The sequence below is a fragment of the Melampsora larici-populina genome, assembly GCF_000204055.1.
Source record: "Melampsora larici-populina 98AG31 unplaced genomic scaffold MELLAscaffold_1, whole genome shotgun sequence".
Lineage (NCBI taxonomy): Eukaryota > Fungi > Basidiomycota > Pucciniomycetes > Pucciniales > Melampsoraceae > Melampsora > Melampsora laricis-populina.
Window position 1 is genome coordinate 3,316,827 of NW_006768765.1, and position 18,110 is coordinate 3,334,936.

Here is an 18,110-nt window from a genome sequence, read left to right on the forward strand (position 1 = left end):
TCTTACCCGCAAAACTCGAGCGAATCGGCGGGGAATTTGTCGCAAGCTTTTTCTTAAATGACTGTGTACCTGTGCATAGCCTGGTTCTCCCGTAATCTCAAGCTTCATAGCCTAAAGGGAACCAAACAGATTTTGTAAAGTACACCATGAAAGAAACTTTGAGCTTTTAGAAATCGGTTCTAGAGTCTAAACGTCTCATCCAAGATAATCAAAGTTAGTCAAACCCCTTCTTTTTAATAATGCTCATGATCATGATGATTTTGAATGTAAAAGAAATGTGAATGGTTCGATCGAATTAACCAAATTAGCCATCATTTCAATTAACTATCTGTTAAAATCCGCTCTGACGTCTCAAGTCTCATGACTCTCCTTGAACTCATCGAACTCATGACTTCAACGACACCAAACCACCGATGTCAAGACTTACATAAATTGATGATTTGAATTTCATTAAACTTGTTACATGATCAAAACAGAAAATCAGTTTACCAAAGAGTCAAGAGCTCAAGAGAAAGAAGTCAGCTGGTCTATTTAAATGAAGCTTACCAGTTAACTGTGAAGGCTTGATCAATTTCTCTCTTTTCTTCGATCTTTTACAATTCCATGTCCAAACTTCTACAGTAACATACATAGTCTTCTTCTTCTTTTTCTTCTGATCACTTTCGGTTATTCTATTTCTGATAATCCTACCTCCTTACACATACTTTTCGAACACCTATCAAATCGAAATGGTTAATGAGTTTAACAACCATCAATCAAACCACAACGACTCTCAGACTCAACCAATGTCCTTCTCTTCTTCTGCACCAATCTTTTTGAGAAGCATGGAACCTATCACTCGTCCTTCGATCCTTTTGAAGTCTCATTCTACTTTCAACTGCTCTGACAACTCTAGAGAAAAGAAGACCCAATGTAAATTTGATCAACTCACTTGCGCTTTCAAAAAGGTTTTGGTGAGCTTTAGACCATGTGAGCATCGTCTAAATGGAACTGGTTTATTGTATCCTAAACCGAATGATGGTAGGTTTATTCAAAGAATTGATGATCATCAGAATAACATTCTAATATTAAATCTTAGGACAAACTAGTTATTCGAAATCTAAATTTAAAACAAATCAAAAAAGAAGTTTAGGTGAAGATAAAAAACTTGGTGAAAGAAAATCAGAAACTTATTTAAAACAACCTAATCTACCTTCAATCAAATTCGCACCTCTACCAAAAATCAATAACCGTCGTAAGAAATCTAACACTATAAGCATGGGTTCGATAAATTCTCTGTTTATCCTTTATTTTTTTATTAAAGAAATCTAATCAATTGGTTTTCTTTATCTTTTAGGTGTTTCAGCAAGATCTCAATTAATTCAACAAATGAAAAAACAAGAACAAGATCTTATCTCTAAACGATGTTCCTTACCAATTCAAGAACCAATCCAATGGACAAATCCATCTCAATGTATCAAATCAGAAAAAGATGTTGTGACTGGATCAGAAAACAAAGTTAGAAGAAGGCAAAAAAATCAAGAGAGTTCATTAAAAGACTCTTCTACACATCAGAACAAGCGAAAATCATTAAAAAGTAATGATTGTAAAGAAGGGTCTTGAAGTAGGAGAGAGATATTAGATGGATTCAGTCTTAAAACAGTTTCGTCTTTTCTTTGTATGTTTTTTGGGTTAACTTGGTATCATATGTATTGTTTGGGGTCCAATGTTTGTGTTAATCATTGTAACATCATCAGAGCTATCTGGGTCTTTGTTCCATGTAAAATATGATGTTCTTTTAGTGTTCAGAAACTCGAAAGATGCAATAATCTTTAAATTTTGGAATGGCTGTTGCGAGTTCCAACAGAGGGCCTCTACGTGTTCTTTATGGATGTTGGATATAGGTGCTCCACTAGCCTCACTGATGACTTTCATATTTATCAGTGAAGCTTGTAAGAGCTTGTAGGAATTTCACTCTTCCTACTTTCCTTACCATCCTTTCTAAAGTAAGGATTACATTGTCACTTTGGCTTACCTCCTCCAGCCTCCATGGGGAAACTAGTTTGTTTGACTAGTTCAAATGTGCCAACAGGGATACCTTGAGCTGAACAGTCTTCTTTTTGTGATTAATTATTCTCAACTGCCCTAGTGTTACCTTCCTGTCTAAGACTCTATGTGCTACATACCCAGGTGTTGATTTCTGTATGAGTTTACTTCTATCTTGTTTGTTGAAGAAGTGATAAATAAATACGTTGAGTAGAGTTAAATATAGGGTCAAAAAAATCAGCAAAGAAGGTGAAAGAAGAAATTTTGATTGTGTACTAAGCGAACTTCAAGCTGTTCTGCTTTTGGCAAAGACTGTCCGACTGCCAGTACTGGTATGTAGACTAGTGGAACGAGGGGTTCTTTCGTTCTTTCGGATTTTTACTGGGCTGACTCTGACTCTGTATACATATCTTTCTTATGAGCTCAGCTAGTTTTATTACTTTTATCGCTTCGGCCGGTTTGTAGTTTTACTGAAGGTTCTTGTTCACTTTCAAACCAAGTTTCTTCATGAATGATTGTTATCGTGGCAAAAGTGTAAAACGATCGAGGCTTTCTATTCGAAATTGATCGATCGAATCGTATCATCCAGTGATCAATCCATCTTTCAAGTGAAGATCCACCAATCGCTCTGTCGGATATCAAATCTTCGACTGAGTCCACTACTTCCCATCCATCATTTGGTTTCAAGGTCTCGAAAAAAATGTCTACCAGCGATCTCATTGCTGATGAAGTCTTCAATACCGAAGATCAAGATTATGTACATACAATCTCTAACCGAGACTTTAAATAATTTAAAAGCTCCAGATAATTTGTCAAACGGCACTTATCCAAATTGGAGTTTCTTAATCTACAACAATTTAGAAATTCTAGAACTACATCATTATTTGTTATCCAAAGATTATACAGATTTTGAAATCAAAGAAACCCAAAGATACACAACCAAAAGATTTATACTAAATTATTTACTTGGGTTTCTTGATAAGAATAACCATACTTTGGCTATTGATCATTTAAGAGATCCAAAGAATCGTAATCAAATTATTTATGATCCTTTTTGTCTTTGGTCTTATTTAAAAGAACTTCATGGTCAAATTAATTATAATCTATTACCATTAGTTTTAAAATCTCTTAATACAATCAAACTTCAACCCAACCAATCATTAACAAATCACCTAGACAAGTTTGAAAACCTATTTTATAAAAACATTAGATATGGAGGAAGATGGGATGACAAAGAAGCGGCTTTAAGACTTTTAAATTCTATTCCTACCTTATCCAAGGAGATAGTAGAATTTATTCACATAACTGTAGTTCCCCTGACTCTTAACGGTGTTATAACTTACCTACGTGATCGTGCTTCTCGACATAACTTTATCATTGATGGATCTTTCAACCATTCAAGAGTTCAAAACACCGATAGAGGTGTAGATAGACCTTCAATGTGGGCTTTTCATGTTACAAGTGCAACACATCATATGTTTAATTCAAAAGAAATCTTTGATCAAGATAGTCTTAAACCTCTCAACAACACAAACACTAGAGTAAATCTACCAGGTAATAATACATCCCTGGTTATAGAATCAATTGGAACAGTCAGATTGAAGGCCGGTGATGGTTCACATTTCGAATTAAAGGAATGTCTTCTAGTCCCAAAGCTTGACAAAAATATAATTTCTGGAGGACGTCTGAAATCTAAGGGTGTTAGAGAAGTTTGTAGTAATGATGAGAGTCAAGGCTTTTCTTTGATACTTGATGGTTTAGCTTTATTCAATGGTTTTAATTCAGATGATGGATTGATGTATCTGCTCATCAAACCTGTAAGCATATTCTAGTCTCAAGAATATCGGCCCCAGCTGATCCAACGTTCTCATTGGATCATTGTCATCTACATACATAGGTCTTTCAGGCAAAGAATATCTAAGATGGTTGTAGAGGTACAAAATACTTGAAAGGAGTGGAGTTTATTGGGAATCCGATCACCTGTTGTGATATGTGCTCGTTGTATAAAACGCCATAGTCCCTTACAATCATACCTTAACATGAGTGTCACAGTTCCTTGTAAAATAATCATCTCCATACTCTTATAGAAATTGGTGAAATAGATAGAGTGAACAAGAATTGCATTGTATCAAATACTGTCCTATTGTGATATGCTAATCAGCCAAGAGAAGAAGTCTGACACTTTGTGGTAATACATAAAATATTTACCAGAAACATAATTGTAAAACTCATGAGGTTCAAAAATTTGTGGATACATCCTCATTCAGTCAGTTGCAGGTGTGAATGAAAACATTTATATTGGAAGGAAAAATCTAACATGATCAGAAGATAAGTTCAAAGTCTAGTATGCATAGAGAGAATAAGAATAATCTTGCTCTTGGGATTTCGAGGAAAAGGATAAGTTATAACAACATAAAATAGAAACTCAGATAGATAAAAAATAGTACTTTGAGTTCAAGCCATCATGTTTTATGACTCCAACCCTTTCACATAGTACATTTGGATCAGGGATGCACCAACTCTTCTCAAAATACTTAGTTCACGATGTAACATGACAGATAATCAGGGTGATTCAACTAAACTAACACGTAAAGGCATTGAGATGCCCGAATTCTTGCCTTGGACATTTGGTCGCATCACCTATATATACCCAGGATTAAATTTGTAAGAGACAATACCGAAAGTGGTTCAAAAGGGGAATGACTTACAATGCTGACGTGACGTTCGATTTCTGGCCCACAACCCAACCCATCACGTTCGTCAAACCGAAAATGACTTATGATGACAGCAACCAAGACTTTCAATTCCATAAGAGCAAACCGATACCCAATACAAGCTCTAGGTCCACCTAAAAAGGTTAACAAGCCTGACCAAATGCCAGGTAAAGCGCTCACTGGACCCTTTTCAATCCATCTATCTGGACGAAAGACTTCAGCATCCGCTCCAAAAGCAGCTTTAGATAAATTGAATGCGATGATAGGAATCAAAATCCATTGTCCAGCTTCAATATGAATCGGTTCTCCATCCCCGCTCACTGGAATCGTATCGGCCATCGACGCTTCCCTGGCCGTTTGGCTGACAGGTGGAAGAAAACGAAGCGTCTCTCGCTAGAACAATGAGACGAATCAATATGAATAAAACTAGTGGGTACATGTGATGAAAATGATCGTCTTACGCAGACCGCGTCCAGGTATGTCAAGGAATTGAGTTGTTCTATTGGAATTTCTTCCTCGCTTTCACTTGATGCGACACTTGACTCTTGAAGTTCCTTCCTTAGCTTGTCCTGGACGTTAGGATGCTTGGCTAGGATCCATAGCATCCAGGTGAGAGAATTAGCGGTGGCTTGATAAAGAACAGGCAAAGAATCAGCGGGAAGAACGGCGCATAAAAACGTAGTCAAGGGACTGACTCTCGTGTCCAGCCAATAAAAAGGTGGTCATCTGATTTGGTGAAGTGAAGAAGCCAAATGGTGAGCCAGGCACACTTTTTTGATTGTACTCTGCTTAGGACTTGTGCTCCGATGAATCTTACAAACCTGTGCGATTACTTCGTCATCGGTTAGACGTTCTTTCCCCTCAGACATTGTATTTGCACGAACAAGGACACTGATGAGATCCTTCCCACCAACGATACCTCCGGCCTCAACTTCCTTTTTCTTATGAGAGAAAAGAGTCCTGCTTTCATGCTCCATGTTTTTTAAACATGTACCAGCCATTTTCATTGGGGTCGGTTCATACAGTCGTAATGAAGGCGGAATGGCCCGAATCATATTGGCAATCCAAAGCTTAAGAGGAGTACGCCCTTCGGAACTCAATAATCTGTGGTATGAGATAGATACGTTCATACTCATTGTACTGAGGATTGTGATGCGTGACTTTCTTTCACTGACGTTAGTTTGTGGAAAGCTTTGCCCATTGAACTACTGTTCTCGTCGTTCTCCAAAGCCTTGAACTGATATCCAAAACCAGCTGAACCAATCTGTATGACAGGTACGAGGAGATCAGCCAGCAAGTGAAGGTTGACTCATGATGTATAGAGAGTCTGATTGAGAGGAGATGTACTCACAATGTCCAAAGTGGTACGACTCAACCAGGGAAGGACGTTGATGACGACGTAGGGCTTCTGGGAGCTACGTATCAAATCGGTCCATTTGTCTCTCAGCTGGAGTCATTGGCGTCCCCGTCCCAATTTCCCCATCAGGAGAAAACAAGCCAATCAGCTACAGTGAAGATATGATATTAAAATTAGTTATTTTACTCGCCAAATAGGCATACTCGTATACCACAGGCGCCAGCTCTTTGATTTGGACGGGGGAAAACACAGGTCCTAGGATACGCTTCTGACGTGTATGCGTTTCACCTATCGAAGTCCATCAGTAAATACTAAATCATAACAAGCGATTTTCTTCTCGGAAGAAGGTACACAAAGACCAAAATTGACTCACCTTCCGCAAATAACAAGCCATGACCGACTAGACTACCAAGGCTGCGACGGGTTTGCTCCGATTTAGGGTAAGCGTATGCGCGTGAGACCAAGATGTGATTAAGAGCCTTTGGATCAATAGTGCTCAAGTGAACTTGCTTTTGTTTCGAAAGTTTGAGAATTATAAAATGCAAGAAAGCACGTAATTTCACCGGTGCAGGATGTTTATCGTTAAAGATACATACAATGAGTTATAGGAACATTCCCGAGGAATCACTGACACCAAAAAACCCTCGCATGCGCAATGTGTTACCGAAATCTTTATGCCATTGGCGTACACCACCTTCAGGACCAAACTACACAAAGGAAAAGAGTGCTCATTTGGATCTGAAGCAGTGATATGTGGAGACTTGTTATATACTCACTGTCACACCTAGGTTTCCAAATAGAATACTATCGTTCTTAGGCCCCGGCAGTCGAGAAAGAGGCGAGAGGAGAGGTCTAATGAAGAGCAGGTAGACAATACCAGGAATGAGCAAAGCGGCAAATAAGCTGGAAGGTAAGGATGAATAGAAAAACAAAAGTCAGAAATCCGAAGCTGATCGAAGAGAGTGATACAAAGGCTATGAATCAATTTACCAAGCTCCATTGAATGGTCCGAATCGATTCGCGAGATGATCCAATTGAATCTCCAGGTTGCTCATAGTGTGTGATGATGAAAGTGTTTTGTCGGGGTAATCAAGATGAAGTTATAGAACTGGAGTTGACTGAAGTTCATGAGTACACCATCAACTCCTCGGTTTACCTTTCAAGCTCGGCGTTTCTGTCTCAAACTGTTTATCAATCCAAAATGATCAGATCGATGACGACTTTCGGAAGACCAGCTCGGCTTGACACAAGCACCCCCGCGGAAGAGACTCGTCGACTCCTCACCTTTCGAACCAACCTGATATAATCTCAATTATCCTGATCCAACTACTCCAATGCCAAACATTTCCTTCTGTATGGACAAAATGTTCCTCGAAATCTGTGAGTGATTGAGTCCACGATTACCCCAGGGGGGATGTTTTGCTTCTTCCATTGGATCGTGGATTGTTCAAGGGGGACGAGATCCACATTGGTCATAGAAAAGTGGGATTTGTACCCATACATCAATTCGATAACGTGTGGAGCCCTCGAAATGAGCATCAACGGAAGGAGTTTTAAACACCCGGCGGAGCTTGTAGCAAAATTCAAACTGTAGCCATTAGTCCAACTTCAGGACACTCGGAACAACAGTAGACTTTCTTAAGGTTCCTCTTCTGCTTGTCTTGGAGGAGGAACTTCGTCAAGTTAGATAGAAGTGCACAGGTTTGATCGTGATTTCGAGATTTTTGAAACCCTAATTCCATGTTATTAATATTTGTCTATCTCAGGAACACATATGGTACCTTCTGAGAGCAGATGAGTAATAGAATGTAATGAATATTGCACACAGAGCAGAAAGAAACATGGTATAGAAACAACAATATTAGCATTATATACAAACTAGTTTGAACTAAACTTTGGATGAGTAAGAAAGCAAATTGTATTCATGGGAGAGAAATGTAAACTCAGGAAGAAAGGTCATGAGAGTGATGCTGAGCATGTTAGGTCTGAGTACTGATGACCACTACATAAGTGTCGTGCTGTTCAGGACAAACAATATTCTCTAAAATTAATTATTTCACCAGATGATCTGATAGTCAATCATGGTCCTTCAACTAAACTAACACGCAAAGGCATTGCGACCCCTATATCTTCATTCTTCACCTGTGGTCGCATGACCTAAAGAAACCCGCAATTTTAAGAGAAGTATCACCAGAAGGATATCTGAGAAGGGAATTGACTTACAATATTGACTCGACGTTCAATTTCTGGCCCACAACCTAATCCATCACGTTCCTCAAACCGAAAATGACATATGATCACAGCGACCAACACTTTCAATTCCATAAGAGTAAATCGATACCCGATGCATGCTCTAGGACCACCTAAGAAAGTCAACAAACCTGACCAAATGCCAGGTAAAGAACCCACTGGATCCTTTTCAATCCATCTATCTGGGCGAAACACTTCAGCATCTGGTCCAAAGACATCTTTGGATAGATTGAAGGCGCTGATTGAAATAATGATCTCTTCTCCAGCTGCAATATGAATTGGATCTCCATCCCCGCTTACTGGAATTGTATCGGCCATTGATGCTTCCCTAGCGGTCTGAGCGACAGGTGGCAAAAACCGAAGTGTCTCGCGCTGAGAGAAGAAAAATCAATTCAAGCCAAACAAAGACATCGGGAAAACATGACGAGAATCTTACGCAGACCGCGTCCAAGTATGTTAAGGACGTGAGTTGTTCTATTGGAATTTGTTCTTCACCTTGACTTGCTGCAGCACTTGCCTCTTGAAGTTCTTTCCTTAACTTATCCTGGACGTCAGGATGTTTTGCTAGGATCCATAGCATCCAAGTGAGCGAAGTAGCGGTGGCTTGATAAAGAAGGAACCGCACTTGAAAGTTCAGCGAGAAGAACAGCGTATAAAACACAGGCAGATGACTGACTCTCATGCCCAGCAAATAGAAAAGTGGTCATCTGATTTCGCATAGTGAGGGAGTCAAATGGTGAGCAATGCACATTTTTGTGACAGCAATCCGCTCAGGGATGCGCTCTAATAGGCCTGCATACCTGTGAAATCACTTCCTCATCGCTTAACGATCCTTCCTCAGACATTGTATTGGCCCGAACAAGGACACTGATAAGATCCTTCCCACCAAGAAGACCTCCAGCCTCAGCCTCCTTCTTCTTGTGAGATAGAAGAGCTCTGCTTTCATTTTCCATGGTCTGTAAAGATATATCAACGATTTTCATCGATTTCGGTTGATAGAGTCGTAATGAAGGCGGAATACTCCGAATTATGCTGGCGATCAAAATTTTGAGAGGTGTACGTCCTTTTCCACTCAATGATCTATGGCATGGGATACGTTAATTTTAATTTAACGTGGGGAAGAAGTTTGCGATGTGCCAATTTCTTTGACTGACGTTAAATCTTGGAAAGCTTTGCCCATTGCACTACTATTTTCATTGTCCTCTAAAGCCTTGAACTGATATCCAAATCCAGCTGAACCGATCTGTATACAAGGCAAAAAGAGATGAACAACCGCGGGCCAGTCGGCACATGTTGCAGACGTTCAAAATCAGAAGAGAGAGACTCACAATGTCCAAAGTAGCACGACTTAACCAGGGAAGGACGTTGATGACGAGGTAGGGCTTTTGAGAATTACGTATCAAATCAGCCCATTTGTCTCTTAGCTAGCGTTCGTGAAAGGAAACAGATCAATCAGTTAGGGTGAAGCGATGCTATGAACAGCAGGTATGGTACTCACTAAAAAGGCATACTCGTACACTACAGGCGCTAGCTCTCTGATTTGTACTGGAGAAAACACTGGTCCTAACAAACGCTTCTGACGTCTGTGAGTCTCACCTTTTTAAAGGCCAAAGATGTCAGTTTGCTGCTCAGACGAAGCTACAGAAAGCATGATACACCATTTTTAAATCATGACAGACCTTCAGCAAATAACAAACCACGACCAAGCAAGTTACCAAGACTTCGACGAGTTGCCTCCGATTTAGGGTAAGCATATGCACGCGATACCAAGATATGATTGAGAGCTTTAGGATCAATAGTGCTTAGTCGCACATTCTTTTTTTTGTGAAATTTTCAAAATAATACGATTGAAGAAGTGAGCACACCGGCCAGTGCAGTATGTTTTCAGTGAGATTTGGTTACTGGTGGAACATAAGCCACCCGAGAAATCACTAACACCGAAAAACCCTCGCAATCGCAATGTGGGACCGATGTCTTTATGCCATTGGCGTAAACCACCTTCAAGACCAAACTGCCAAAAAGAAAACAGCCCTCATATATATCAAAACGAGTGTTATCAGAGCTTGTTAGATCTGTACTCACTGTGACAGCTAGGTTTCCAAATAGAACACTAGGGTTCTTGGGACCAGGAAGTCTAGACAGGGGAGAAAGAAGAGGTCTAAGGAAAAGCTTGTAAGCTATACCAAGGATGACAAAGGCAGTCAACAACCTGTAGAGTCAGGAAGAAAAGAAAACGTAAGTTGATAATTCGAGCTACTTGAATGAAGTCGGTGAAAAGAATTGATTTACCAGAGTCCATCGAATGATCCTACTGGATTGAGATAACGATCGAATTGAAGGTGGAGATTGCTCATAGTAGGATGAAGACAGTATCAAGTTATCAAGCTGAAGTTGATCGAAGCAAACTCAAGACTTTGAATGGTAAAGGGTCAACTGCAAACGATCAATTCCTCGGTTTACCTTCCTTTAATGGTCTCACAGTCACAGCATTTCCATTGACCAGACCCGCTTATCAATCCCTCCGACCGACCGACTATGGTGCCTGAGTAACAGATGAGACCTCAAACCATGTTACAGCTCTTTCGAACATAGGTAAATGTCCCTCCGGGGTTGTTTTTGGTTGATTTTCATATTCGCGGTGAATTGATATTTTGCCCACTGGGTTATTCGTCCCGATTGGGATCAGAAATCGAGGTCATGCAGGCTCAAGCCCGCTCAAGCGTTGGCATCAAGGGCTGAATCTAGCTTGAGGCGAGCGACACAATTCAACCTCGCGCCGCGTCATCAGCCCTTTTCTCGCTTTTCCTACCAGACACGCTACCAGATTGACAACCACGGATACAGAAGATAAAAATATTGAAAATAACACCAGAAACACTCATTTTCAAACCAGCTCCACAAAGCTTGCCAAAACTTGGGCACCAGATCGCTCGAATTTTGTGGCCAATTTTGGACGAAGTTCTGGATATTTGTAATAGGTGTTGACTGTCACACATAGCTGACATGTTGATATAGTTTTATTCCAAGTATTGTTGGATGTAGTGTCACGTGTGTGATAGATTTGTTTCTTTCTTTTTGATCAATCACTTTGTGAGTACGTAGTTTTTCTTGTTTCCCAATGTCCTTATGGCACATCATCCCCATTGTGTTTTTGTTTGCAAGTCTCAAGTTATTGTATGTTGCGAGACCCGCTCATGTTCCCACTCTCTTTCCCATCTTTATGGAAAGAGAATAAGTTGTTTCTTGAAATCCCTGTACTATATATCATTACTGATGTCAGCATACATCATATTAAGACTTCCAATAGAGATCACATCACTAGCTTCTCAAGACTTTTATTCATTTTTGTTTCTCATCAGTATTATTACCTCCCACACTTTTAGGTACAAGATCCAATCCATTCTGTCTCATTATCATTCTCTCTAAACTTATCTCTACTACCTATTTTTCTTTCATTTCATTATCTAGGTCAGTTGAAGGTCTGCATATAACCTTGGATGTGGAGAGAAGAGTGCTCACATTAGCACTAATCTAACAGGTTAGCTTTGAAATAATATATTATCTTGATGGAAAGAGGAACTTCTGATGGAGATCACATCACTAGCAATTGATTCACATATAAGAGGAAGATGACTCTTTGATTTTTTTGCTTTGTATCATTTACCAGACAACGTCAAGATGAGATTGAGATCAAACCTGGACAAAACAACTTCCTTTGAGGGTGCAGAGGCAGAAACACAATCTGTGACACATTCTGGGCCCCCATGTATATGTTCTTAACTTCGAGCCTTCTCAAGCTCAAAGTATTCAGAAGAAAAGAAGTGGATTGAACTTACTACAGCTTATCATACAGCCACCCCTTAATTTATACTTTTGTAGGTTCTTTTTACATACATTTAGAGCATCCACAGTAGTGGGCTCCAAATTGGGGATCCAAATTGAGCAAATTCAAATTTGGTGGGGCCCCAAATCAATCCGGATGCAGTCATTTGGGCTTCAAAAGTGTACATTCTATGTGTTCACACTAGGGCTGTGACCCAACCCTGTGAGTTCAGGGCCGGCCCCGGGGGCAAATGGAGCCCTGAGCGAGCTCAATGGCCTCTGAGAACTGCTCAGGGCCAACCAGGGCCGGTTGGAGAGTAGCGTAAAGGCATTTTTTGGGCAAAAAAAGGGCTGGTAACCCGGCCTGGTCGGGTGCCCAAGCTGCCCGAGGCGCCCACGGGGCCGTATTTAACCGTTATTGAGCTGCATATGAATGCCCCGGGGCGCGTACCGTCAGCTTTGTGAAAGTTGTTGGGCAGAGTAGGCCAGGCGGGGCTGGGGCCGGGTCACAGCCCTAGTTCACACACACTTTGAGATTGGTGTGCGTGGGCTTACATGTGTGAGGTATGGGATTGAGCAAGTGCGGGAACTTGGAGCCCGGCTTTTTGTTGCCAAATTTGTAGCCCAAAGCTCAAGATTTGAAGCTGGCTACAAAAAAAAATTGGTGATGGGGACTGCCATTGCAACAAAAAACTGGGGCTCAGAGCATCCCCAGCCGTGCCGTAAATCTGTAACATACGGAGGGCTGCACAGATTGTTTAGGGCAGGGTTTGAGGTATGAATTTTGAATGATGTACAGCCGTGGTTCCCTACAGTACGGTTTGTAGCGTAATAGGAGAGATGTATTATGGATTAGTTGATCATCAAGGTGTGTGATTTGCGGAGAGTCGGATTGTAGGAGTTGGATTTTATGGGACAAGTGAGGTACAGAGGGATTTGGGGTGCGAGCGGAAAAAGACCATATTTGGCCTATTCCGACTTGCACATAGAGAGTTGCCCAAGCTAAGTATGTGTTTGGGGGTTACGGCTGTGGATAAAAATACCCCAAATCTACCTACGGCACGGTTTACGGCACACAGCTGGAGATGCTCTCAGTCACCAAATTTGGCAATAGCCCCAATTTGGAGCCCACCACTGTGGATACTCTTACAACACAACCAACATCTGTACCTCAGATTCCAAGGTCTTCTTGGATTCTAAAACTTTGACAGAAGACTTCCAAGGTTTTAATCCAAGGTAAACCTCAATGCGGGGGAATAATACCTTGTATGAAACCATTGGACAAGGTCTGTTCAAGGATTTGCCTCTGATCGTACCTTGGTTTTTTCAACCCAAGGTGTTGGAAATGGCAGTGCAACAACAGAAGAGCTCAGAAGAGTTGATGAAGAGTAAAAAGACACAAAAGGGTTTAGCTTGAAACCCCTTAATGTCTTTCTGGCTATGTTGTTGTTGTTCTCAATTTGATTGTGTGTACTCCAATCAAATTAGCCTCAATTTGGGCCTAAACTTAAGTAAATGGTTGGTGGTACCCAAAGGCACGACGGTACCGCCGTTTTCCATGATACGCATGAGATATTGCGTCGGGACGTTTCAAGGAAAATATGCTTCTATCAAAGCTAACATTTTCCTGTGCGCAACATTGTGAACGCAAAGACTGAAAATTTCACCCCAGAAAATTTTCAGTCTTTTTCCCACGCACCCACTTTTCCCTTTCCTCTGGATATCTCACGCTACTAGTTGGAAAACCTCATCTCATCTCATTCTCTCTCAGTCTCATACTTTTTCGAAAAGCTTATAAACGCAGTGTTATTCCACAATAACCTGGTTGTCTATCAAAAATATCAAACAGTGTTATTTCACAATATCCTGTTACATCAAGTAAATCTCTCTGGACATGGCAGAATCCATCGGGATACACACCATCGACACCAACAGGATTGAAGCTAACTTAGAGAGATTCAATGAATCTGTGAGAAGAACTAGTGAGAGACTAGCTGGCCGGGCAGGGTCAGTTCCCCCGGAAGATAGGTTGACTATTGGGATGCCGGATCTACCGCCTGCCAACCTTGGTAATACCAGTTCTAGAGGTGCAGCAACTACCAGAGGAAGGGGTAGAGGACGTGGAAAGAAGTCAACAGTTAATACGAGATCTAGTGCAGCCGCACGTAACCTCGCGGCGGCCACAACTAGCAGTGCTACCAACCCAAGTACCAACGGAACAAATCCGACTAATGGCACCAAGAATGATACTACCGAAGTCACTGGAACGCAAACTGGAAGTGTCAACCAACCTGAGAGTTTGATTGAAAGAGACTCGATAACTGTTAATGTTACACGTAAGCGGAAAATGACTGATTGACCCACCCCATCTGTGATGTTGCCTTGCGGAGAGATGAATGTTGAACAATCGAAGTCTGATTCGCGTTTTGTTTATGTTTTTTGGTTTGTGTGGGCTTGATTAGCCAACGGATCGCCTGCTCATCGTAATACGGTCACCGGAACGGGAATAAGCCCCCCCCAAGGTTTTCATTCTTGGTTGGCAGCAAATGGTTATACAATCACTCGATCTCAAACTACATCGTCAGCAGTCCCAAACGCCATTCCAGGAATTATTAAGTCGACTAATCAAGATACTTCAAAAAACGCGGAACTAAAGAAATCCTCAGTAAAGTGGGTTGGTATTATCGACAATGCCACTGACGTACCTGCTGGAAATACGGCCAAGACCTCTGAAACCTCTACGGAGAATGCTAAAGTGATCTGTGATGACGAAGGAATTGATACAAATGGTCTGGTAGTGTTGTTCAAGCATTTCAATACGAAAATGACACAAGTGAAAGGCTATATCCCTCTTTCCATATTTAATCCACACTGCCTTCATCAAGATCTCTTGCAACAATCCTTCCGCCAACTTACGACCAAAGAGAAGTTAAGCGACTCTTATGTGGGATTGAATGTACCGCTACAATGGAGAATGTCTTTCGGAGAATGGGTTGTCGCTTTCGATTTGTTTGTTGCTTATTGTCGCCATTACACTCATGAAGATTTAGCCAATAAGTTCGTGGTGCATAAGCAGAACGTCTTGGAAATTATGAAGGAGAACATGAATTGGCCTATTGCTTTCCGTTATGATATCGCCATCCGGACGACGGTAATGATGATTTGCAATGCAAACGGGAATCTTGCAAACCCAGCTGTCCGCAACAAAACTATTGAGAGACAATGCTTCAGAGATACTGAAAGATACAGCGACTTCCTACCTGCCTATGCTGACATAAATCCTTATGCAACCGGTGGACCAAAAGAGCATATCAACCCCATCACAGGAACGGAACTTACCAACGCTCCCATATCCTATAATGGAAACCCCTTTGCTGCCCCCTCCATGACGCATTACTCGAACACTGGCGGTAGCAATCAGATCCATCATCAGAACAACCAACACGGTGGAAAACCGAATGCTAGATCGTGGTCTCATGCTAATGGGATGATATACAATGGGTCAGGAGGTGTTGCTTACCAAAGTTCTTCTGAAGACCGACGTAACAGTGGTCGCAATACTCGTGGTAGAGGAAGAGGGGGCGCTTGGTTCAATGGTGGAGGTGGTGGTAGAGATCTCAATTCCCCTCCTCGTTATAGTGATAACAGCCGTCGTGGCGAGGGAAGCGGCTCGTGGCGCCGAGACGAACGTCGTGATGACCGTAGAAACGACGATTGTGATTATGCTAAGGGTCATAAACCCTATGCTGGTAATGGGAAGGCAAAGTAAGCCATATACCGATTCAAAGTTTTAGTTTGGAAAGTTTTTTTATTTTTCCCGTGTTTCAGAGTCAGTCTGAACGTCAGCAAACATATGGTCAATGCTAGTTCATAAAATGATGGAAAACCTTTCCTAGTCGCGAAATTTCTTGATTTGTTTGTTGCCTCTTTCATTTGGGAGCACTCTTGCTATGTTGTGACTCCGTACCGAATTTGTTTGAACTTCTTCGATCTGAAGGTTCTAGATATAACTTGTCCTCTGAAATGCAGCTTATGTGCCTATGTGGGTTCCTCTTATGAATTCTGACTCAACTGTGCCTTTTTTCCTTGGGTTGGGGTACTTAGTGACTTAGACAGCTCACAGAGTTTTTGGGAGGAAGATCCTCTCTGCAAGAGAGGTGAAGAGGTGAAAGTTATTCCCTATCGAAATTCAGGACGAAACTATTGCCCAAAGTGGCCAGATGAGGTGGCGAAGTCTGCTCTGAACATACCTAAGTGGGAGTCGTTGATTGGTTTGTTCAAAATTGAGGATGACGCGCAGGAAGTATTGATAGGTTGCAAGAACGGTTTCCACCAAGGAATCCCTCAGCATACCATGGGTTCAAGGAAATGGTTTACTCCCAAGAACCACGAGTCAGCGGAGTTAGCTGAAGAAAAAATCAGGAATACATTGGAGAAAGAAAGACAAGCGTCAAGGATCTTTGGACCTTTTACGCACAAAGAAGTATATGATAAATTAGGATTTTTTCGCTCGAGCCCGATGGGTAGCGTCATAAACGACGACGGTTCATTTCGTATTATCAATGATTTATCTTTTCCTCAAGATAATGAAGAGACCCCATCGGTGAACAGCTTTGTCGATAAGAAGGAATTCGAGACCAATTGGGACGACTTCAAGGTGGTCATAATGTTTTTTAAGAATAACAAAGGAGACTTGATGTTAGCGCTTTTTGACTGGGAAAAGGCGTATAGACAGATTGCTACACACCCGTCACAATGGCGTTACCTTTTTATCCTCGACCTTTATAACAGATTATGGATGGATACGAGGGTGCAATTTGGAGGTGTAGCTGGATGTGGGGTTTTTGGAACGCCCGCTGACCTTTGGAGGAAGATCGTGGTGAAGGTGTTCAAGTTAGAATGCGGTTTTTGTTGGGTAGATGATAATTTGCTAGTAAAGGAAAGGACTAACCCGACTTCCATAGGGGATATCGTGCGCTTGAGCAATGAAATGGGTGTGGCATCAAACCCGGAGAAAGTCCACGATTTCGACGACGAACAAAGATATATAGGTTTTATTTGGAATGCTAAATATTGAACGGTTTGTCTTTCAGATGAGAAGTTACAAGAAAGACTGCAACAAGTCGTAGATTTCTTAGTTCCTAGGTCTTCATGGTATTTGAAAGATGTGGAAAAACTTACCGGAAGATTGGTACACACGACGTATATAGTACCACATTTGCAGTGCTACATGCCAAGTTTGTGGAGATGGAAGAAAGAATGGAAGGTACCATCAGCTAAGCGCCATATTCCGGATGATGTTTGTGAAGACCTCGTCGAATGGAGGAATACGCTGTCGGAATTTGAATGTAGAAGAATCATACCGGATATGACTCCCATAGATTTGGAGTGGGTTGGCGACGCTTTCTTGACAGGAATAGGCGTGCTGATTGGGAAAAAGTGGGCTCAATTCAGTTTGGAGAAAGGTTGGAACTTGTCTGTTGAAGGGAAAGTTACACAGAATATTGCTTGGGCCAAAACGGTCGCAATACGTCTAGGGATGATTATGATGAATCAGTTTAGGGAGGTCGGTGGAAAAAGGTTTATTGTGCTTACCGACAATACCACCTCCCAATCCGTGGTTGAGAAACGAAGATCAGGAGACCAAGCAGTAAATGGAGAGTGGAAAATTATTCAAAAGCTCTTGATGGACTTACATGCAGATCTGGTCGCGCTACAAGTAAAGTCCGGGGATAATATGGCCGATCTATTGTCCAGAGGTTTGGATGCAAGAGACGCGGTGGACCAAGTTGTGATCGAGATTCCTGTTGACCTAGTTTTGGCGGTAAAACAAATGATAATTTGAAATATGAATCTGATACACAGATTTGCAGTCGTTTCATGCCAGTTTCAGGTTTGGTTTGTTTATTCTGTTGTTGAGTCTCGTGGCGTACCGGAACGTC

The 18,110-nt window shown here is 41.4% G+C and overlaps 4 protein-coding genes across 4 annotated transcripts; 2 read left to right on the top strand and 2 right to left on the bottom strand.

The window, feature by feature from the left end:
• Window positions 1-488: 488 nt before the first annotated feature.
• MELLADRAFT_70533 (uncharacterized protein) lies at window positions 489-1,822 on the top strand (the record flags this gene model as incomplete). The annotated part of the gene is made up of 3 exons (XM_007403718.1): window positions 489-1,020; window positions 1,079-1,261; window positions 1,337-1,822. 3 exons carry the CDS (start codon window positions 729-731, stop codon window positions 1,600-1,602), a joined length of 741 nt encoding a protein of 246 aa, XP_007403780.1.
• A 2,303-nt stretch (window positions 1,823-4,125) lies between these two features.
• On the bottom strand, window positions 4,126-7,196 carry MELLADRAFT_76380 (cytochrome P450 monooxygenase; the record flags this gene model as incomplete). Its single annotated transcript, XM_007403844.1, has 11 exons — window positions 4,126-4,665; window positions 4,734-5,132; window positions 5,201-5,367; window positions 5,557-5,843; window positions 5,915-6,003; window positions 6,091-6,186; window positions 6,287-6,384; window positions 6,470-6,605; window positions 6,729-6,803; window positions 6,873-6,999; window positions 7,087-7,196. 11 exons carry the CDS (start codon window positions 7,149-7,151, stop codon window positions 4,588-4,590), a joined length of 1,617 nt encoding a protein of 538 aa, XP_007403906.1.
• Window positions 7,197-7,892: 696 nt separating this feature from the next.
• Window positions 7,893-10,860, bottom strand: MELLADRAFT_73879 (cytochrome P450 monooxygenase; the record flags this gene model as incomplete). The annotated part of the gene is made up of 12 exons (XM_007403843.1): window positions 7,893-8,253; window positions 8,320-8,718; window positions 8,783-8,949; window positions 9,023-9,053; window positions 9,147-9,426; window positions 9,501-9,589; window positions 9,675-9,770; window positions 9,845-9,942; window positions 10,026-10,161; window positions 10,283-10,357; window positions 10,429-10,555; window positions 10,636-10,860. The coding sequence occupies 12 exons, from the start codon at window positions 10,698-10,700 to the stop codon at window positions 8,176-8,178; spliced, it is 1,641 nt and encodes a 546-aa protein (XP_007403905.1).
• A 3,202-nt stretch (window positions 10,861-14,062) lies between these two features.
• Window positions 14,063-15,937, top strand: MELLADRAFT_87146 (uncharacterized protein; the record flags this gene model as incomplete). Its single annotated transcript, XM_007403719.1, has 2 exons — window positions 14,063-14,504; window positions 14,631-15,937. 2 exons carry the CDS (start codon window positions 14,063-14,065, stop codon window positions 15,935-15,937), a joined length of 1,749 nt encoding a protein of 582 aa, XP_007403781.1.
• Window positions 15,938-18,110: the final 2,173 nt, after the last annotated feature.